Here is a 22,515-nt window from a genome sequence, read left to right as displayed (position 1 = left end):
AATAGTATATCGTCTCTAATTTACGGTCTAAATAGAATATCCGAATCTATTTCGTGTAATGACGATAAAAAGACACACACAACACCATGTACCCTCCCCACTGATTTGGAAATGGTATGGCCCTCTGGTAGAATTCCGAGAATTAAACCCTTGAGTTTCTTAGAACTTGATTCTCAGAACTGGTGATGCACGAAGTTTCCAGGAAAGTTTTATAAGGTGAATTTTTTCCCCTCATTATTTTACAGTATAATGCTAGAAGTTGCTTGTAGTGGTAGACATTCGTTGTGGCTCATTGACCTCTATTGATACACTTTAAATACTTAAATTCTTTAGATTGTTTTATGTTTTCTTTAGTTTTGTGAACAGTAGGGTTTCTTAGGCTGCAGTTGCTAGACTTCTTGCTAATGTTTTTACTTGATTAATGGTCAAGTAGTCTAGTATCTTCTCTGCTCAAGCAGCATGCTTGCCAGAGATTCAGTCGGAAGTTCGTGGTTCATTCTGTCATTGGGAAACTATTATAAAAAAATGTATTGCCACATTTATGCTCACTCTTTTTATCATGTTGGTTTATCGAATATCTAGATATTATCGAGAGATAATATATTAGGCCGAATGTGCAGCTCTTTTATAGCCTATCCTACTGTACATAAAGATGCCTTTTGGGTTTATATAGCCAGAATGTTTTTGATTTTATCAAAGTTTTGTTCTGGTTAATATGATTTGATATTCTCAAAAAGTATGCATCTTTAATAGTCGTTAAATATCAGTAAGCTAAGAGCAAGAAAATTCGCGCAACAGGGCGAGCCTGTCTTGTTAGATCACTGCGTACTACATTTAAGCTTTGAGTGCTGTACTTTTCTCTCTCTGGTGGTGGTTTCACTTCGCTGGTAGATTTCCACTAATGATCTGTCGAATACTTTTTCGTGCAATGCTGCGAAAAAAACAAATAATATTTTGATGTAGGCCTACATTCTTGATTTGTTTTAATGGACCGTTATTATCAATAACTGCCTACTCGTTTTGTACTACATTTACAGTGTAGTCCTGTGCGCGTACATGCATTTGAAACTCCTAAAATCCCACAACCTATTATTCGCATTTCCGGATTCCAATTTTTCTAGTTTATTTTTCAAGTTAAAATAAATTAGGCATAACCAGTGTTAAAGGTCATATGTTAAACAAGCTGGCTTTCCACGTATAGGCCTATCGAAGAACAGGAAGCGTATTTAGAAGCAACCTAATCTGTGCGCACCCCAAAACGGAATGTACTAAATGCGAAACATGTTCCAAGCGTGAGCCGTCAGCATTTATGGGCTTGGCTAAAGGTCAAAAGCAAATAGGAAACGGGGTTTAAATGTGTCTTTTATCGAAGTGTTTATTAAGTAATGTATAGTAAAATATTTGCAGTGAAATAAAGGTCATAATTTTCTAAATGTACAAATATTTTATTTGTACGTTTATTGTAAGGGTTAATAATGTCTATGGTAGGTCTAATAGCAATATGTAATCCAATATTTGGGTACCAGCAAATGCCCTAACTTGTTTACTGTAGCCTGTATAAAGTCTACTTTTCCACAACAATAATGGCTTGTCACTATTTGTATGTCATGAACATGAGTTCAATGCCTCAGTTAGCTATAGTTGACATGGTATTTTAGATCTGTAGCCTCCCTCAGAGACGTGGTCCCATTTCCAGCAATGCTTTTTACTTTGTTGGACATTGAAATGGTGCCACCTACACCAAGTTCAATGGTAATAGGATTACAATGGTAATAGGATTATGATGCTACAGTATGTCCTCATATACACTATATATACAGAAGTATGTGGACACCCCTTCCAATTAGTGGATTCTGCTATTTCAGCCACTCCCATTGCTGACAGATGTATAAAATCGAGCACACAGCTATGCAATCTCTGTAGACAAACATTGCCAGTAGAATGGCCTTACTGAAGAGCTCAGTGACTTTCAACGTGGCACCATCCTTGGATGCCACCTTAAAAACAAGTCAGTTTGTCAAATTTCTGCCCTGCTAGAGCTGCCCTAGTCAACTGTAAGAGCTGTTATTGTGAAGTGGAAACTTCTAGGAGCAACAACGGCTCAGCCGTGAAGTCGTAGGCCACACAAGCTCACAGAAAGGGAGCGTAGCACTCGGAAGCTTCATGAAATGGGTTTCCATGGCCGAGCAGCCGCACACAAACCTAAGATCACCATGTGCAATGCCAAGTGTCAGCTGGAGTGGTGGAAACACGTTCTCGGGAGTGATGAATCACGCTTCACCATTTGGCAGTCCATCAGGCGAATCTGGATTTGGCGGATGCCAGGAGAATGCTACCAGCCCCAATGCATAGTGCCAACTGCAAAGTTTGGTGGAGGAGGAATAATGGTCTGGGGATGTTTTTCTTGGTTCGGGCTAGGCCCCTTAGTTTCAGTGAAGGGAAATATTAATGCTACAGCATACAATGACATTCTAGACGATTCTCTGCTTCCAACATTGTGGCAACAATTTGGGGAAGGCCCTTTCCTGTTTCAGAATGACAATGCCCCTGTGCACAAAACGAGGTCCATACAGAAATGGTTTGTCGAGATCAGTGTGGAAGAATTTGACTGAACTGCACAGAGCCCTGACCTCAACCCCATCAAACACCTTTGGGATGAATTGGAACACTGACTGCGAGCCAGGCCTAATCGCCCAACCTCACTAATGCTCTTGTGGCTGAATGGAAGCAAGTCCCCGCAGCAATGTTGCAACATCTAGAGGAAAGCCTTCCCAGAAGAGTGGAGGCTGTTATAGCAGCAAAGGGGGGACAAACTTCATATTAATGCCCATGATTTTGGAAAGAGATGTTCGACGAGCAGCTGTCCAAATACTTTTGGTCATGTAGCGTATAACATATGACAAATATATGACTAGAGCAGCTTTGCATACTTCATGTTTATGTTAATCAGCAACTCTCACAGTGAGCTTGGCGGATTGTCCTTTATCAATACTGTATTTTTCCATGTTTCTCCAGATTCTGACATCATGGCCTCATTGGCAGATGGCTGCATTCAATTCACCCGCCATGCTGGTGATGTTCTGCTGAACTTCAACCGACTCCGCAGTAGAAATATCCTGACAGATGTCACAATCCAGATTGACGGTCAGCGCTTCTGCGCTCACAGGGCAGTCCTCGTGGCCTGCAGGTACGTTCAAGACCAACTACGTGTTTTTAGGCCAATCGTCCTTTGTGTGCTATGCGACTGCCATTGTGAGAGAAAAAGGCACAATCTTAACATGCGATTTTACATTTTTCCCCCGTTTTACAGTGGGCTCTTTTACTCCATATTCACCGACCCCCTGAAGAGTAACCTGAGTGCCATCAGCCTGGACCCCACGGTGGACCCTGATGGTTTTGCCATCCTGCTGGACTTCATGTACACCTCCACCCTGACCCTGAAGGACAGCCTGGTTTTGGTTACCATGAACACAGCGTCATACCTCCAGATGGAACATGTGGTGGACACCTGCCGCAGATTCATCAAGTCCAGGTACAAACAACATTTACATAATTGCTCGTCCATTTAGACTTGGTTTGTAGCCTACTAGTGCCTGGTAGGTCGGGTCGGTGAATATTCCAGGCCCTATTTTTTTTAAACTTATTCACATCTGAATAGTATCTGGTTTGGAACTAAATGGGTGTTTTTCCTTCTTTCCTGGCCCTTTTAGAGAGCAGTCTGTGACTCTGCAGAGAGATGAGGTACTGACCAGCCCGATGCGTCTCTCTCAGGACCTCCCTGCTTTCAGGGCTCTGGATGGGTTGGCGACCAGCCCCAGCCACACATCCATGTCTCCCCTCAGAGACCGGAGGAGCTACTGCCCCAGTGTATTCACTGGTATCAATGCTTCGGGTAGCTCCCACCACGTCCACGGAAAACACGTCCCAATGCCCATCGGAAAGCTGCCAGACGCCCTCAATTTCAGTGACCTCCACAAAGGGGATTCCGTCTCTCAGAAACTCTTCTCTCCCACGAATCGCACAGAGGCCACCACCATCATCCACCACCCTCTTTCATCCCAGTCCTCATCCTCCTCCGTTACGATCCTCCGCCCTCTCCCCTGCTCCAGCCGCCCGCCGGGGCCCTTCATGGGGCTCCAGGGACTTAAACACAGAGGGGCCTCCCCCATGGAGGAGGACAGCATCCAGCCCCCCCAGCCAGACTCCCTCAGCCTGTCCCCAGGCTGCAGCAAAGGGGTGATCTGCAGCCCGCAGAGCCCCCTCCGCTCTGACTGCCAGCCCAACTCCCCCACCGAGTCCAGCGGCTGCAGCAGGAATGCGACCCAGGCCTCTGGCTGCTCCCAGGAGCCCAAGGCCCGCAACTGGAAGAAGTACAAGTTCATTGTGATGAACCAGACCTCCAGGGAGAAGGACGAGGCCCAGGGAGGGAGCGTTGAGGCTGGGGACTGCACCACTCCTCAGGGCTCTAACAGGACTAGTGGATCAGAGGGACCGATGAAGGAGCTGCAGGCTGCAGAGATGGTCAACGTGCACGGAGAAGAGATCCTTGTCCCACAGGCCAGCCATCACAACATTAGCCAACTGAGATGCTCCTCCTGTGGTACAGATGCCCCTCAGCACATGGTGGTGTGTCCCCGCTCCCCTGGCACCTACAGCGGGGAGGACAATGAGCTGCACTCTGAGTACTCCGACTCAAGCGGTGGTGAGTAGTGTACTTAAATTAGTGGGGACAGTGCTATAAACATTGACGCAGTACATTTACATTCATGCTGTTCCACTTTTAATTGGCTAAATCTCAATGTTTCTGTTGTAGAGAATGGTTGCAACTTCTGCAACTCAAAGTTTGCGGAAGCGGACTCCCTGAAAGGCCACATGCTCCAGGTCCATGCTGACAAGCCATACAAGTGTGACCGGTGCCAGGCTGCCTTCCGTTACAAAGGGAACCTCGCCAGCCACAAGACTGTCCACACCGGTAAGACTTCTGTTACATCTTAAAGGAGAGATTCGCCCATATTCAATGTTTTATCGTATTTGTGCATCTCTGTGCGATGTTCCAGGATTCACCTGGTCAGTCTGTCATGGAAAGAGTAGTTCCTAATGTGTTGTGTACTCAAGAGTACATACAAGGTCCTGGAATGGTATCAGTGTTTTATGTTTTTTTTTATACCTCTTGCAATCCAGGCGAGAAACCGTACCGCTGTAGCATCTGCGGTGCTCAGTTCAACCGGCCGGCCAACCTCAAGACCCACACCCGAATCCACTCAGGAGAAAAGCCATACAAGTGTGAAACGTGTGGCTCTCGCTTCATACAGGTGAGGAAGCAGCTATGAACTGTGATTCACTCATGAAGGACAGCTATGTCCAAAACATGCATTCTTTTATATTTACTTGGTTTTTCCTAGCCACCGTGCTTCTACACCTGCATTGCTTGCTGTTTGGGGTTTTAGGCTGGGTTTCTGTACAGCACTTTGAGATATCAGCTGATGTAAGAAGGGCCATATAAATAAATTTGATCTCCTACAAATCTAAAGCATCTTATGGATTTTCTTCCTAGGTCGCGCACCTCCGTGCCCACGTGCTGATACATACGGGGGAGAAGCCGTATCCCTGTGAGATCTGTGGGACACACTTCCGCCATCTTCAGACCCTCAAGAGCCACTTACGCATCCACACAGGAGAAAAGCCCTACCATGTAAACACCTTATCTTTCCGTTCACTTGACCCAGTGTGTATCGGCTAAATCGGCACTGGTCCACTTCCTCAATAATCCCTTCCTGGCTTCCTGTGACTGTCTATCAATAGCATAAGCAGAGTATCGCTATGTACAAGCCAGGGCCTCAGCTTAAATGAATATCGGCTATAGCCTCTGTCCTCTTGCTAACCCTTCATTGAATGCATGAATGAACCCATTGACAGGCAGTTTGATTGAATTAGTGACTCATTGCGTTCCATTCTTTTCTTCCTCAGTGCGAGAAATGTGACCTCCACTTTCGCCACAAGAGCCAGTTGAGGCTGCATCTCCGGCAGAAGCACGGCGCGGTCACCAACACCAAGACTCAGTACCGCCGGGCGAACACGGACATGCTCGTTGGCTTGGCCAAGGCCTGCTAAATGGACACTGGGAAGATGGAGTTTGATTGGCAGACAACCGTCTTACATTGTCATAGTAACACATCATAGCGACTTAGTATCACACTGTCAGAGATTGTTGTGTTTGTTGGCAAATGGCAGATGGCTTCCCTCCAAATGTGAACATAGAACCATATTGTATAATTCATAGCCATTTTACTTTATGTTTGTATAGAAGTCCGGGACGTACTGATGGAATGTACATTGAGAAAATTATAGGTTTGGAATATGAATTCTTATATCGGGTAATACTTTTTTCCTGAATGTTTTCAATTGAAGGACAGTGTTGTTTTAGAAGACACTCAAAACTGTTAGAGAATGAGAAACACTGTTACATGGGTACAATTATATTATAGATAAAGTATACTGGGGCATGTTCAGCTGAAGAAAAGCTAATGTATTATCCAGTTCTTTGTAGTTTCTTATATCTTGTATATTGTGAATACATATATATAATGTAATATCTATCCAGATTGCCCTCTGCTGGCAGAGTATATGTCTGTAATTACTAAGGTACAGCCGCTTTTGTCTTTCTACCTAGTGAAAGTTTGTTATTGCGTCTGTCATTTGGTCAAAATAATATATTATCCGACACGGGTACATATGCAATGTATTCAAGGTGCCTTACACTAAGTAGTTTTTTTGTCTATTCAGTTCATTACCGCAAAGTCCTACGTCAGCACTTTCTACCGTATTTGTTTTGTCTGCTTTTTGTCTCAAGCCAACAAGCTGTAAATACGCCAGCTCTCAAGCTACAAGTCCTCAGGACCGTTATCAACATTTGTCTTTGTAAACTGCAGAGCTTTATGTGAAATAGAAATAAAGGAATTTGTTATGGAAACACGAGTGCGTCTTTCGGTATCATTTGTCAATGTGACAATGCAAATAAGAACGTCTCGGAAATATCACATCCTAACATGAACTGGGATCTGGATTGATATGTAATAAACTTGATAGTATGTGTGGGGCGACGCAGACCGATGTACTACCCTGGGGGAAGGGAAACGGGTTAACCATGTATGTTAAAGAACCATATTTAATAAAGTTTTTTGTTGTTGTACTGATGTTCTACCTCTGACCTGTTTCTTCTGCCAGTATCAAATGTCTGCCAGTTTTGACTGTTATGGTTCAAGTTTGTTGCCAGACTGAGCAACGGGCACACTGATGTTTCGGTGACACTGTGTTTCTGTAGCCACTGATGTGACTTCCTACAAGCCTCTCGGTGAATAAAAGCCTTCTCATTAAATTCACCTTTTAAAATCTCTATTACAGTGTGTTTCATGAAACTAAATAATGTGCATTCACAGAGAATCAATTTTGGCAACCCAAGTTTTCATAATTGAAAAGTTATTTTGTTGCATTGGGAAAGTTTCTGAAGATTTGTATTTATTTAAATGTGGTTAGTGATTCATTTACATGTGTCACTCTAGTTTAAGGTCAACTCTGTAAGGTGAACAAAACTTATTTTTTCCCCAAAAGAAACATTGAACATCTAATAGTCAAATCAGTGTCAAATTAAGTGAGCTAGGTTCTTCTAATTTTGGCAATTGTCTGTTTTGTGGTGGAAAACTGAGTGTGCCGAGCATAACACGTCAACCCTGTTACCCATAGATAAGTAGGCTAGAAATGTTTTGTGAAGCTTGCATTCAATTGTCCATCCCTGTTGCACGTGCACAAGCTTCCGTTCCCCCTGTTACAAGGGAATTTATGGCTGATTTAAGGTGAAATCGTCAACCCTGTCACTTCAATTGTAGTTTTTCTTAATTGAACCTTTTGAGATGGGAAAGCATGTTTAATATTACGCTGTTATTAAGTGGAATTAAGTTAATGACAGAATGTCAAAATTAGACTACACAAAAGGCACTCTATTCGTGGAATGACACAGGTAGTGAAAGGAAACAGGTAGTTTGGCATTATACACTGCTCAAAAAAATAAAGGGAACACTTAAACAACACAATGTAACTCCAAGTCAATCACACTTCTGTGAAATCAAACTGTCCACTTAGGAAGCAACACTGATTGACAATACATTTCACATGCTGTTGTGCAAATGGAATAGACAAAAGGTGGAAATTATAGGCAATTAGCAAGACACCCCCAAAAAGGAGTGATTCTGCAGGTGGTGACCACAGACCACTTCTCAGTTCCTATGCTTCCTGGCTGATGTTTTGGTCACTTTTGAATGCTGGCGGTGCTCTCACTCTAGTGGTAGCATGAGACGGAGTCTACAACCCACACAAGTGGCTCAGGTAGTGCAGTTCATCCAGGATGGCACATCAATGCGAGCTGTGGCAAAAAGGTTTGCTGTGTCTGTCAGCGTAGTGTCCAGAGCATGGAGGCGCTACCAGGAGACAGGCCAGTACATCAGGAGACGTGGAGGAGGCCGTAGGAGGGCAACAACCCAGCAGCAGGACCGCTACCTCCGCCTTTGTGCAAGGAGGTGCACTGCCAGCGCCCTGCAAAATGACCTCCAGCAGGCCACAAATGTGCATGTGTCTGCTCAAACGGTCAGAAACAGACTCCATGAGGGTGGTATGAGGGCCCGACGTCCACAGGTGGGGGTTGTGCTTACAGCCCAACACCGTGCAGGACGTTTGGCATTTGCCAGAGAACACCAAGATTGGCAAATTCGCCACTGGCGCCCTGTGCTCTTCACAGATGAAAGCAGGTTCACACTGAGCACATGAGCACATGTGACAGACGTGACAGAGTCTGGAGACGCCGTGGAGAACGTTCTGCTGCCTGCAACATCCTCCAGCATGACCGGTTTGGCGATGGGTCAGTCATGGTGTGGGGTGGCATTTCTTTGTGGGGCCGCACAGCCCTCCATGTGCTCGCCAGAGGTAGCCTGACTGCCATTAGGTACCGAGATGAGATCCTCAGACCCCTTGTGAGACCATATGCTGACACATGCACATTTGTGGCCTGCTGGAGGTCATTTTGCAGGGCGCTGGCAGTGCACCTCCTTGCACAAAGGCGGAGGTAGCGGTCCTGCTGCTGGGTTGTTGCCCTCCTACGGCCTCCTCCACGTCTCCTGATGTACTGGCCTGTCTCCTGGTAGCGCCTCCATGCTCTGGACACTACGCTGACAGACACAGCAAACCTTTTTGCCACAGCTCGCATTGATGTGCCATCCTGGATGAACTGCACTACCTGAGCCACTTGTGTGGGTTGTAGACTCCGTCTCATGCTACCACTAGAGTGAGAGCACCGCCAGCATTCAAAAGTGACCAAAACATCAGCCAGGAAGCATAGGAACTGAGAAGTGGTCTGTGGTCACCACCTGCAGAATCACTCCTTTTTTGGGGGTGTCTTGCTAATTGCTTATAATTTCCACCTTTTGTCTATTCCATTTGCACAACAGCATGTGAAACTTTTTGTCAATCAGTGTTGCTTCCTAAGTGGACAGTTTGATTTCACAGAAGTGTGATTGACTTGGAGTTACATTGTGTTGTTTAAGTGTTCCCTTTATTTTTTTGAGCAGTGTAGTTCACTTATGTTTATGTAACAATATTGAATGTCCTCATTGGTCATGTACAGACAGAACACATTCTGTTTAAATATTAGGCCAGAGTTGAAAAAGCACCTGTATTATCACAAAATTATTTTTAGTTTTTTAGTGCTCTTTGAAGATAAGATGATTCAATGGACATTTTCCTTGAGCACATAACACAGAAGTGGTGGCATGCTAAAGTGTCATGGAATCACAAGATACAATTCGACGATGTGCATAATTCATTGCATAAGATGTGAATGCGGAAGTTTAAAGGGCCAATCAGCAGTTGAAACAATAACAAAGCATGCTCCCCTCAAATGTGGGATGGGGCTGAAGAAATGTAACCACTCTCAAAATCATAGACAGAGCTATGGATGCAAGTATTGACCATCCAGGGTATCAAAAAATGCTAGTTTTAACCATGTCGAGGCTCTACAGTCTTTGTTTTACATTTACTTTGTTAAAAAACATTGGAGAAAAACAAGCTTGTATTTTGGTTTCTGATAGGGTACGATAGTTAAACTAAGCTCATGAGGCATTTAGAAGTTATATTCTTCAAGAAACAATGGGTACATATCATTAAGTCAAAAAACGGATGTACTGTAGCAACTGCCGATTGCCCGTTTAAATTGAGAAATTGACATGAAAAACTCGAATAACAAATAAAGTAAAAATGGTGACGTGACATTTCTCAACAAGTGAACCACTGGTGATGTCAGTCTGCCCTCTGCTGGCTTATTGGGTTGACTGACATGGGAGTGAACCCTATCTGTACCCATCAGTATTTCCAATGTAGTTACATGGTTAGGTAGTGTTGCAGTGGAACTGTACATTGTTACATAATACTTACTATGACGGCTGTTTGTACACTTAAATTACACAATTGCATTCTCAGATTTTTTTTATAAATAAAATGTAACTATAGCTGTGGCTATAACCACTCACCCTTGAATTGAGTTATAACACACAAGGAGTTTAGCTAAAGCTTGCTAAATGGCATATATTATATTAGCACATTTGTGATCATGGTAGCTGACAGAAAGCTTGGATGAAATAAAATAAAAGTAATGTAAACAATGTTGAAGGAGTTCTGGTCTGATACGGCAAACTAGTTATACCAACAACAACCGTTAGTACAAGGCTTGTGGTAGGCACAAAATAAAGAGATTGTAAATAGTTAAAGATATCAAAATCTCAGCGAGGAACAATTATATTGAGCACTGAAGAACTAGCCAAATTAGTCTCAGGGACCCGTCAGAAAACAGTTGAGAGACACCCTTGAAACAGTGTGACCTGTCTGACTGGAACTACTGGTGAGTTTGTCAGGCTCCATAAGTATTCACCTGTCAAAGTCTAGATTCTTAGGTTGATACTCCCTTGAAATAGTGTGGCCTTCTGTGAATGCTGGAATTACCTGTTTGAGTGGGTCCATAAGTACTCACCTGGCAAAGAAAATAAAGTAGACAGACAGACATGGAGGGGGGTATATTTGGTTTGTTTGTATTTGACGGTTTCTCCCACTTTACATGGCAATATACTCTGATTCGACAAAACTGGTCCTTCATCCTTTGTCGCATAATCAAAGATTTAACAAATAACACACAACAGAAACTTAACCGTCGGGAGCTGATCTTTGTGCACTTTTGTAATGACTCATACATAACACAGGCAAGTCCTTGTTGGAGAACACGGTAAGCATTGGACTTTACATTTTCAGTCACACTACAAAGACCTGTCAGTATTTCAGCATTCGGGAGAACACCAAATACTCTTTCATGTGCAGTGACACAAACTTGCGGATAGTCCCAAGTTTAAACTTGATTTAACAAGTTTAAGTTCAAAATTGGTCCCACACCGTATGTGCAGTAACAACTATCGTTGCCATGCCAGTTTAATCCACAAATTTGCAATACTGCAATCACGGCTACTGTGTCTCGATTCCCTGTGGTCCTATGGGACCGCTATTCATATTTCTTCCAACATGAGACCGGTGCTTTATATATTTTATTAGTACACAGGGGAAGTCTTAAGACCATGTTCATCTCTGAGTACAACCAAATTGATTCACATGAGACGACATCTCTTTTCTCCCTCTCTGGCTACCCTTTTCTTCATCATCATTCCCCATGTAATCCAGGGCTCACCAACCCCGTTCCTCGAGCTCTACCGTCCTGTAGGTTCAGTCCATCCCTAATCTAACACAAGGTTTCCCAAACTCGGTCCAGGGTCCCCCCTGGGTGCAACCCTGATCTAATTAGCTGGTTGATAAACTGAATCAGGTTAATTATAACTGGGGTTGGAGCGAAAATGGACAGGATGGTAGCTCTTCAGGAACAGGGTTGGAGAGCTCTGATTTAGTCCATAGAAGTGGTTGGTCTGTGAAAATGCACGTTTTCGCTTAGGGAACGGCTAACAATGGTGTGTACGCAGATTTTATCACCAAAAATAATTACCTTAAAATAACATACAGTACTGTATATGCCTCTGCTTGACAACAAAAATAAGTGCCTCACCAAGCTAAGAGCAATTCTATTAGTCTTGTCCCTATACAAAGCCCCACGACTACAATGACAGGCCTGTCAGTTGGTGTACAACTACCGTAGTGAAACCCAGTGAGGTTGGTCAATACAGCATCTTCCTACCCATCTTATTCACTCTTACACACACATTCACTCACACCCTTGGACGAGCAGCTCGGCACTGACAAAAAAGGTTTTGTTTTTTTTTTAAATGTAAAAAGTAATATGAACCGACATGTAAACTGAGTATAGTGTTGCTGCAGTTGATACAAAGACAAACTAAACGTAACTGTGAATGTTACAGTCGTTGGCAGTTGGTTGGGATTTCAACCCTCTTTGTCCAGGATGGCTTTGACGTTGTTAAAAACCTGAAACAGAGAGGGAGAGAAAGAGATGCATTCGAGAAGTCAAAAAACACAGTGTGTCTCTGGTTAAGTGGGTGACTGCCGGAGGGTGCAGGGGAACAGCGAGAAAACCAATAGGGAAAGAAACAACTCAGACAGAGGGAATTAACACAAAACTAAAATATAAGATAAGAGTGAATAAGTTTGCACTAACGAGTGTGTTCCAACTGCCCACCATGTGGGCCTTCAATGGCTGTACACTCCTTTGCTCACCTCGTCCACACCGTACGAGGCATCCACGGTGCGCACCTTGCCCTGTTTCTCATACAGTGAAATGATGGGCCGTGTCGACTGCAGGTAGGTCTGGATCCTTCAGGGGAGGAAATTGAGGCTCAGAAACATGCCTGACCAGCACCCAGGACTCAGAAGAGACCCAAAATGGGGTCACAGTCACAAGTACATACAGCCAAGCTAAAAACAAAAATTGCAATCTCAAAAGCAATGTTTTTTTCACTAAAAAGTCCATTATTAAAAGGTCCATTATGTCGTTTTGTGTACAACCCGACTGATTTCATACAGAAATACAGGTTATAGATCTGTCACACTCATTGAAATAAAGTCTGATGAATGGTAGATCCGTTGTATATGCAATATTTCTATGCCTCCCATCTGTAAGTTGTTTTAACTTCTTATTACTTTCAGTTTTGTATCACACCTTACAACTGCAGAAAATACAGTATTTTTGGTGACTGAAACTATATTTCACAGCGGTTTAGATGGTACAACAATTCTCCACACTTTGCTTATGTGTCGTATGAACTGAAATCAGGCGAACATTTTAGAAACCAGGAAATGTAAGTACCCTTGTTTTTTTAATGAACAAGAGCAGTGTCTCCTTTTGAGAGTTCCAGTTCATATGAAAGAGGTCAATGGTCAGTGATCATGTAAAGCCTTAGTGTTTGGACGCTACCTTTTCTCCAGACTCGCTCTGTTGTCGTCCGTGCGCCCGCTGCTCTTCCCTCTTTCTAGACATCGGTCGATACAGACCTGTAGACAAGCAAAAACACAGAGCTCTCAGCATAAAACATTACACTGTCAGCTAAGCAATAAAGACATTAACACTTGGAGGCCGCACTCCAAATGTGGCTTATATATGAGGTATGACTTTCCCGTACAGTGATTTTGCCCCTTCCATTTTGTCCCCTCCCCTTCCTCTTGGAGATCCTCCCCCCAAGGTGTTTGTTTTATTACCTCACTAGTACAGTCGAAGAAAAGCACAAATTTGACGTTAGCCTTCCCTTCCATGACAGTGGTCCACCCCTGGAGGTTGTCTTCATTTCGGGGGAAGCCGTCAATGAGGAAGCGGAACTTCTTCTCGTCCATCTCCATGGTTTCCTCCATGGCCTGAGGACAAAGGAAAGTGAAAGTTAAAAGGGATATTCTGCCCCAAATCAAAGTCAGACATTTTTATGTCTAAAACATGGTGCGTCTTTATTACACACCACCTGCAGACCTTCCTATATGCATCTGACATCAAAAATATTTTGAGGTGAACTATTCCTTTTAACTATGGATTAATTCAGCCCATGGAACAATGACAGAACCTATTTCAGTAAGAAGGGAGGAGAAAGACTTACTCAGACCACAATGACTGTATAGTGCTACTACGCTCTACCCCATGTTAACTAAGCTAATAGTAATTCTGATTCCTAACTTACTGTACGTGAACAGCTAACACAAACCTTGTAGCCATAGGTACCTGGAGTTGGTGCATACCTTCCTGAGTAAGTTAATGGTGATCTCGACAGGGACGATCTTGCCATCCTTGATGTAACTGTCAATGAGCTGTCCGAACTCTGAAGCCTCTCGGCTTCGCTCGGCCCTCAGCAGGTCTCCGGCAGACAGGTGGGTGTAACTGTAGTTCTGTGAAAAACGCTAATTAATGCCACAGCTTTTACTAAAACAGCACAATAATCACTGATCCAACCGCTTACGTGGGACAATTGTAAACATACCTGTACTGTACTAACAAAGTATGTTACTATCCATAGGAATTAATTGGATATGAGAATTAAATTGTCTGGGACTAATGTCGTTTTTTTTTTTTTAAAGGAGTCCAATAGTACCAATGCATTAAGTAGAGAATACACAGAAAATAACATTGTCATAGGCATTGTGGGTTATTGTTCTAAAATGAAGATGCTGTGCTCCATTGACACTGAAAGCAAGGGGAGGGATTTTGATATTTCGCTTTATGAAGACAGGCTTTATAAGTGAGTGGGTGGCTTAAGAACACGTGTTGTTTCGTCATGCTTGAACAGGATGCTTGCGCAAACACACGTGGCCCTGCTCTGTATGAATATAGGTCTAAACAAAGTAATTGGCAAATGCAAGAAACTCATCTTGGCCCAGAAGAAATCCCAGGGGGAGCTACAATGTAGTGCGTTAATAGTCAGACAGCTGAATAGCAGTAGTAGTTTATCGTTTGACTAAAACCACACCCAGACTCAGATACACGTCAGCCTTCATGTCTCAAGACTACTTGTTCAAGGGCATTGGCTGGAGGTTTAGAGCAGGTGCATTGCAGATAAACTGAACTTTACATACTGTGAATTGCACAACAGCTGAACTGATAAGATGTAGACTACACATTGGCGTGATATCAATATCGGTGCATAGGTTACGCTGTGTATGTAGCTAGAAGCCTTTCACAATTAACATAGAGCTAGCCCATTCATAGACGGTATAAACCGTCTATTCACGAACCTGTCTGCCGGCTGAGGACAGCGCCCCGACGATGCCAAAATGCTGTCTAAAATGTAAACACGTCTCCCACGCGATACAGTTTTGAGAACATTTGGAACTTAACTTCCACATCAGCGAGAAATTATTTTCAAAAAAACAAAAAGGTTAATGTCCTACACACCTTTATATGGTTAGGGTCTCACACGGCAATATTTCCGTTACAGCGCTTGTTTACGGAAGACAGAGGCGACTACCTTTGCTAATTAGCTATCTGCGGGCGCCGCACACCTGTGTGTAACGGAAGGACGCCACAAACATGTTGTAACTGAAAAATAGTGTCAGCTGCAGCTGTTAAAACCGGTTAAAAGTGTACATTCTATCTTTGTGAAATTATTTTTGATGTCATATCTAAGTAGAGGGCTTTATGTTTCTATGTACTGCAATTGAGAATCACATTTAAATGGAGTATTTGGCTGCCAGAGCCAATTCGCCTCTGAACATAACTGATCTTTGGACTAAATGAGTAGGCTAGCCTCTTCTGTCACTTGGTGAGCCATAGCCCACTTTGACTCCTGAGGGGTATACTACCAAGCAGGATCAATGAGTTTTCCAGATAAAATTGACTAAATATTCTGAAATAAGAGTTTATTTTTAAGAAAAACTAGAAATGGGCATGGTCTAATTTACTCAACAACCAATAACCAGAAAATGTTTTTTTTTCTGGATGTTTATTAACGTTTGCTAGCTAACACATTGATTCTGCTTTGTAGTACACCCTTCTGATATTCAGGAAAAATCTCCAGATAGTTTGCTTATTGAAAGGTTGACTTATTGAAATATCATTTATTAATTGCTCACATGGCTAGCTAGTTAGCTTGCTAGCTAGTGTGGTCTTGGCATAGCTATGCTAGCTAACATAACAAGTAGATTACATTCAGAGGACAAGAAAGGGAAGTTGATCCATTTAGCTGGTCTCCCGTGGACAGAAGCCAACAAAAGTGAGCACAAACCCCTCATATCTGTTAGTTTTTTTCTTCCCACCAACACAATTCAATGCCCTGTCAAATTATCTTTGTCCTTTTCATTGTTCTTTTCTCGCCATCTTACCTCAACGATTCTGGTACACTGGGTCCCTTTCCCCGCCCCAGGCCCTCCTAACACGAACACAACCTGCGGCTTCATGATCAATGCGGCCCTGTACACAACGCTCGGCACCTTCGCTGATAACCTACTCAATAAATGGAAAATCATAAACCGACAACCAAACAATACACTATGTGAACCCGGTTCGACGAGGAGTCTGGATGAAGAACAGATCTAATGACCGGCTGATGCGTGTCAGTGGGAAGTCCACCCAAAGCAACACCACTTCCGCGTTTGACGTGGCCAACCAATGGCAACAAATGGGGGAGTGTCCATGGGGTGTAAATCACGCCCACATGATGTAAACTTTTCAATACAGGCGTCTGGTGACGCCTCTCCCTCAGTGGTTGCCGCTGTCTATCCTCCCAGCATCAGCACCTAGCCGAACTGAACAGCGACCGTCGTCGAGGAAAATATGCTCTACCAAGCGAGGGAGTTGGAGCAATAATGTTCAATCGGGAGACGGAGGTGTATATGGATGATTCGTGTCACCAAAACATTTTAGGGATGTCTGGGCGTCTGGGTATCACACCTAGTCGCGGGCACGTTTGTGAATCTTTCGTTGCTTTCTCTCACCATTTATGATGCACCATTCATGATGCGAGCTTCCCTCATCATTGATCCCAAGAATGGCATGAAGAAAACGTTGAAATAGCGCTAAGGCGATTTCTTGTCTCAACAGGGCACCATAGCCTGCCACGCGCTGTTTCGTTGATTTATATAGCCTATAGGCTATACTTAGCCTACTATCGTCGGTTTTAGGTAGGATATGAGCCATTGTATAACGTCTTCTTGTTGTGACGACCAAGATAATCTCATTTGAGGGCGCCGTACAAATAACAGGGCTATGCAAGCCATCCAAACAAAGGCACCCGAACAACCCCATTGACGCACCTGCTGCCCCGTCGCCACTGACATGACAACGCTGAGTCGAAGGAGCAGGTGCAAAGGGCACCGACCTGCAGCCGGACGCGTGGACTCGAAAAGGAAGTGGGACCTCGGGCTCGCAGAGAGTAAGCAGCATCCCGGAGGAGGGCCTATTGCAGTTTCTGGGGACAAGCACCAAGGGCAGTGCGGCACACAACAGTCACACCGGGGAAGGCTGCAGGGGGGTGTTCAGTGTACCTTCCCCACACTCACTCTCCATACCGCACTTGCATTAACGTTCCATTTTCCCAGTGCGGAAAAATGCTTAAAAACTGCTGCTGTATTGATTTGATATCGAATGTTGCCTCAATGTCTGTATTCAAAATTATGCCTCTATTTCGTTTTCTTCAACCCAGTAATTTGACCGTATCAGTGATGGGTGAAGTAAAAGATTGATATTGATTTAAAAGCTGGATGGAAACCCGAGAGGGACTGATGTGCATACTGGTCAGGTATCGTCTTCTCCCTTCGTCTCTGGTTCTGCTTACTCTGCTACTTGCCAGCACCATGGGCTGTATCCAGAGCATCTCCTGCAAGCCTCGCATTAGAAGGGAGAACATTGTAGTCTACGAGGTATCGGCCTCCATTGACCAGTGCCCAACGGTGATAGAGGAGAACTCGCCCATAGTGCTACGGTATAAGACACCGTACTTCAGGGCCTCCGCAGGGATCGTGATGCCTCCGGTGCCCCGCAATGAGACCTGGGTGGTGGGTTGGATCCAGGCTTGTACACAAATGGAGTTCTACAATACTTATGGGGACATTGGCATGTAAGTTCTGAGTTGATGTCATCCACCATCAGTCATCTCGAAGTGCCACTCATTCAATCTCTGACACACACTTTCTCTCTCTGACACACACACACACTACGCCCACAGCACTTAAGTGTATTGGCCAAGGCTTTAGTTCAGTGGGCTAATACAGTCTTGAGTCACTTGGCCAGGCAATCCTAGTCTGTCACATGTGAGCTGTAATATTGTCTGTTTGTATCAGTTGTGGACCTTGGTGAGTTTCGAGCGCCGGTGAAATTCTAGCCGTGCATGGCCTACTATAAAAACAGAGTCCCATTAAGTGAGGTCTTTGCACATGTGTCATGTTCTGTTGTATTGTTTTGTATATTACTAAAGACATCCTGCATGTTCACTACCCCAGGTCCAGCTGGGAGTTACCGGAGCTCCGTGAGGGCCGGGTCAAGGCCATCAGCGATTCGGACGGGGTCAGCTACCCATGGTACGGCAACACCACTGAGACGGTCACCCTTACGGGTCCCACGTCCAAACCGTCGCACCTCACAGTCAGCATGAACGACAACTTCTACCCCAGTGTGACCTGGGCCGTTCCCATCAGCAACAGCAACACGCCAATGCTCTCACACATCACCCGAGACCAGAGCTTCATCACCTGGTTGGTTGCCATCAACTCTGTCACCAAGGTAGGCTTCAGAAGATGGACTTCCTTGGATTTTGTGTACTGCTCTGTTAAGTTATATGTTTTTGATATCTTAAAGGAATAGTTCACTTCAAAATCAAAGTTTGTCAGATGTTTTCAGACCTCTAACGTGGTCTAATCTCAAGATAAATACACATACCACACCATCTGTTGTGTGGATCCAACAATATGTACCTCAATCCCAAATGAATGGTAAAGATTAGCCCCATCTAATTAGTTTGAGCAACACAACGGATGGTGTGCAATGTGGACTCATCCCAACATACTTGAGGTCTGACTTTTGTCTGAAAACATCTGACAAACTGTGATTTTGAAGTGAACTATCCCTGTACATTTTTTGTTGTCGCTCAGTGTTAATTCTGGACTAGAACAGAAATGTACAGCCTTGGGGTCAAAGTAGGCTACAGATTGTGAAGCAATGCTCCAAGTGCTAACTGTAAAGCACTTTGGGTTGCAGCCTATTACATGTAAGTTGCTATAATAGTTAACTTCACTATTATGTTTCGGACTTTCCAGGAGCGCATCGTGCTGCAGACTGTGCGGTGGCGGATGCGGGTGGACATCGCCGTGGACCCTGACATGCCCCTGGGCTCCCGGGCCTCCCTAGTAGGCCGTCCTCACCAGGAGCAGCCCCATATTCTCAACTACCAGGAACCAATACCCCCCAACGCCCTGGGACGACCCAATGCCAATGACGCCCAAGTGCTGATGTGGAGGCCCCGCAGAGGGGCACCCCTAGTGGTGATACCGCCCAAATAAGGTTGTAAAGACTGAGAAAGAGCAATGTGATTAGTTCATGCTATTGAGGAAGTGTGGCCCATCGAAGAAGAGGGAAATTACGAGTTCCCTTATCAAACATGGCAGCTGCAGCTCTTCACTCGCACCTACTGTCAGGGTTCAATGGATGATAGAAATCGTGAATCTGGACTGGACTGCATTGGAATTGACACAGCGGAAGTCTATAGAGCTAGACTGGTTTCGGAGGCAGGCTCAGCACTGCATCAGTGTTTGATTGAGTCCGACTGTTTTAAAACGGCCACGGTGCTGTACTAGAGTTCTATCTATCTGCCTTTGGAAAGAAAGGGACAGAGCTATCGGAGTTCTACTGAGGTGGACTGAACACAGAACTGCATCCTGTATCGTACAGTAGGTCTTATTGCATGAGAGACAAAACGGTCTTTGACTGGAATAAGAATAGTATTTTGTATCAGCTGATCACACTTAGGACATGGAATGGAACTTCTTACATTGGCCATGATATCCTGAAAGCTGGAAAACTCCCTCGGTGCCAATTATGGACGTAACAGCCTTTAACATAGAACACTTTAAGAACACTTTGTTAAGATATTTAAATGATGAGGCAAATCATATTATATGAATCTTCTGTTAGTTTAAGATAAACTCAATCATCAATCAGATTGTATTAAGAGCACCTACTTGGCATAAAGGTCGAAAACGAAATGGGCTGATTGTTGTCTTATTTAAATGTGCCATGTCTATGCACTCACATAGAAAGGTTAAAGGTGTGGGTTTTCTGGTGTGAGTTGAGTATCTACATGCATACACATGAATGTCCAATGTCTCAATCCAACCTGCTAGCCCCGAACCATATTGCTTATCTATACAATCATTTCAGATCTACACCAAGTGCCTTGTGTTAGGGGCTAGGGGTTGATTTGGGATTGGGCCATAGCGCCACAGTACACTATCAAGGCAATAGCCTGGGCTAGCGGGTTCATTCAGAGGGGCACCCTGCCATATGACACAATGTCACAAGACTCATGCTCCATCTGTGCTGCTCACCAGTTTCAGTCGTCACCTTCCCATCTGTCTGTCCATCCCTCTCCCTCTCATCACTCCATAATTTTCTCCCCTCTCTGCATGACTCCAATCCCTCATCTCCACTTCAAGACTATGCAAACACAGAGGGACTGTTGACCGAGAGAGATAGGATACATGATCAGGAAAGAGAGGGTGGTGGTAATATTCACAATGACGGCTTTGTCGTGTCCCCAAAATAGCTGCCATTGATTGGGTCTCTTTCTATCCACATTCACAATTGTCATTCTTGGGTAAGATGGAAGCTATTTCCATGTTAGATACACAAAGAAATGGAAATATATTATATGAACAGTTTATTAATTTTTGAATTGGTACCAAACATATTCAGTGATCTGTTGCTATAGAGACTGGTTTGGTTTGTCTGAACTCGGCTCGATAGGAACCAGGATTGCCTTCATTAGGGCACACCACAGCAAAATGTTTTTCCAACACAAAACGCATTTCTTATTGGACAAGTTCGGGCAGTCTGTCCCTGTTTCCGCCCATTTTGTTCCATTTGGTGCCTCATGAATATGACCCAGTTGTTGAGAAACATCAAATAATTTATGACCTCTTACTCATCAAACAATCCTGCTTTGGGATTTCATACCTAGATGAAACAACATATACAATACAAGCTCTTTCAATACAAAACATCTGTTTAGACCCTTATTTTACATTTGATCACTTAATTTATTAATTTTATCTTGCATTACAAGCCATTTTTGCATAAAAACAGCAACTGGATGTGTAATTCTTTGGATCTGAATGGCCGGACAATGAGCAGCAAGTTTAAAGCATTCCTTCCTTTAATCTTTTTCTTCCTTGTCCCCAATAAAAGGACATCCAGCATCTCTACAGTCATTGGTCTCAACCCCTCCCCCAGTAAATGTGCTACAACCCAACGCTCCCACTTGGTGGAGCTGTCACTCAAAAACAAATGAGGGGCGGTAACCTGTGAGGCATTACATTCATTTAAATATCCTCCCCCTTATAGACCAGCAGTACCCCTAAAATACATTTATACTACAAATTCCCGTTCCCCTACTCCCCAAATACATGATAAAATATATTTTTTAAATAGAACATTAAAAAAACAGTAACGTTGGCAGTGAATTCTTGGATTCATCGATGAATTCTCATTGTTCCCTGTAAAGTCCATTTTCCCATAATTCCATGCTTTGGTGAGTTTGACTCTATCACCCCTGAGGTGACAGGTCACATGTGAGCATAACCCTTCATATGCCTTGCATAGGCATCATAGTAGCTTCAGTTCCATGACGTGTGTGTGTGTGTGTGTGTGTGTGTTTGACGTGCATACAAGTGTGAACTGTGGAGGAGTCACATTCCTGAGCCTGTTTGATCAAGAACTCGATGGCGTCACTATGGGAGAGTGTGGTTGCATTACTAACCCCATGCAACGTAAAGCGCTTTGAATTTCAATAAAGAGTTTTATAAATGCTAGGACATCCATCTTGACTACTTGTACCAGTATTGGACAATCAAAACCTTGTTTTCAAACCTTTTGGAACCAGGCGATTCCTATCTGCTGTTGTGTACATTAAACATCTTAGGACTCCTTCCGCCTACACTCTTGTTCAAGGAGTTCTGCTCCTCCTTGACTACGTGGACCTTCTCAGTAGCTCTGAGTGATTATTGCTTTTTGAGGTCGTTTTGGTTTCAGATTTTCTATTATTTTTTTATTTTTTTACAGTAAATGCACTATGCATTACATCGAATCAAATGTTATTGGTTGCATACAGATATTTAGCAGGTATATTATCTGGGTTGAATGCTGGAACACAGAATATTACAATTAAAAGTCCCATGATGGTAGTGACTGCACATTAATGCTTATCACTTATTAACTATCAGTTATTCACATTACTTTAATTAAATATTTCAGTTGTGTTTATTACATTTGTTTAATTTGATGACTTT

General features: G+C 43.7%; 3 protein-coding genes across 4 annotated transcripts; 2 read left to right on the top strand and 1 right to left on the bottom strand.

Annotated features, from left to right (window-relative positions):
• The first annotated feature begins 161 nt into the window (after positions 1-161).
• On the top strand, positions 162-6,975 carry LOC120055766 (B-cell lymphoma 6 protein-like). The gene is made up of 8 exons (XM_039003716.1): positions 162-216; positions 3,016-3,187; positions 3,311-3,532; positions 3,711-4,702; positions 4,814-4,972; positions 5,182-5,312; positions 5,555-5,692; positions 5,968-6,975. Exons 2-8 carry the CDS (start codon positions 3,027-3,029, stop codon positions 6,109-6,111), a joined length of 1,947 nt encoding a protein of 648 aa, XP_038859644.1. The 5' UTR covers positions 162-216; positions 3,016-3,026; the 3' UTR covers positions 6,112-6,975.
• A 4,127-nt stretch (positions 6,976-11,102) lies between these two features.
• Positions 11,103-16,593, bottom strand: LOC120055765 (UMP-CMP kinase). Of its 2 annotated transcripts, XM_039003714.1 has the most exons (6): positions 16,342-16,593; positions 14,266-14,412; positions 13,741-13,893; positions 13,460-13,536; positions 12,763-12,859; positions 11,103-12,513 (listed from the first exon to the last, which is right to left on the bottom strand). In XM_039003714.1, the coding sequence occupies exons 1-6, from the start codon at positions 16,483-16,485 to the stop codon at positions 12,472-12,474; spliced, it is 660 nt and encodes a 219-aa protein (XP_038859642.1). In that variant the 5' UTR covers positions 16,486-16,593; the 3' UTR covers positions 11,103-12,471. The 2 variants fall into 2 exon arrangements, with proteins under 2 accessions (XP_038859642.1, XP_038859643.1); XM_039003715.1 differs by lacking the exon at positions 11,103-12,513 and having other exon boundaries at positions 12,851-12,960.
• A 1,218-nt stretch (positions 16,594-17,811) lies between these two features.
• Positions 17,812-19,512, top strand: fam78ba (family with sequence similarity 78 member Ba). The gene is made up of 3 exons (XM_039003350.1): positions 17,812-18,074; positions 18,457-18,736; positions 19,270-19,512. Exons 1-3 carry the CDS (start codon positions 17,812-17,814, stop codon positions 19,510-19,512), a joined length of 786 nt encoding a protein of 261 aa, XP_038859278.1.
• The last annotated feature ends 3,003 nt before the right edge of the window (positions 19,513-22,515 follow it).

Source organism: Salvelinus namaycush, chromosome 11 (genome assembly GCF_016432855.1).
Source record: "Salvelinus namaycush isolate Seneca chromosome 11, SaNama_1.0, whole genome shotgun sequence".
NCBI classification, from domain to species: Eukaryota; Metazoa; Chordata; class Actinopteri; order Salmoniformes; family Salmonidae; genus Salvelinus; species Salvelinus namaycush.
This window is presented reverse-complemented; position numbering and strand designations above follow the sequence as displayed.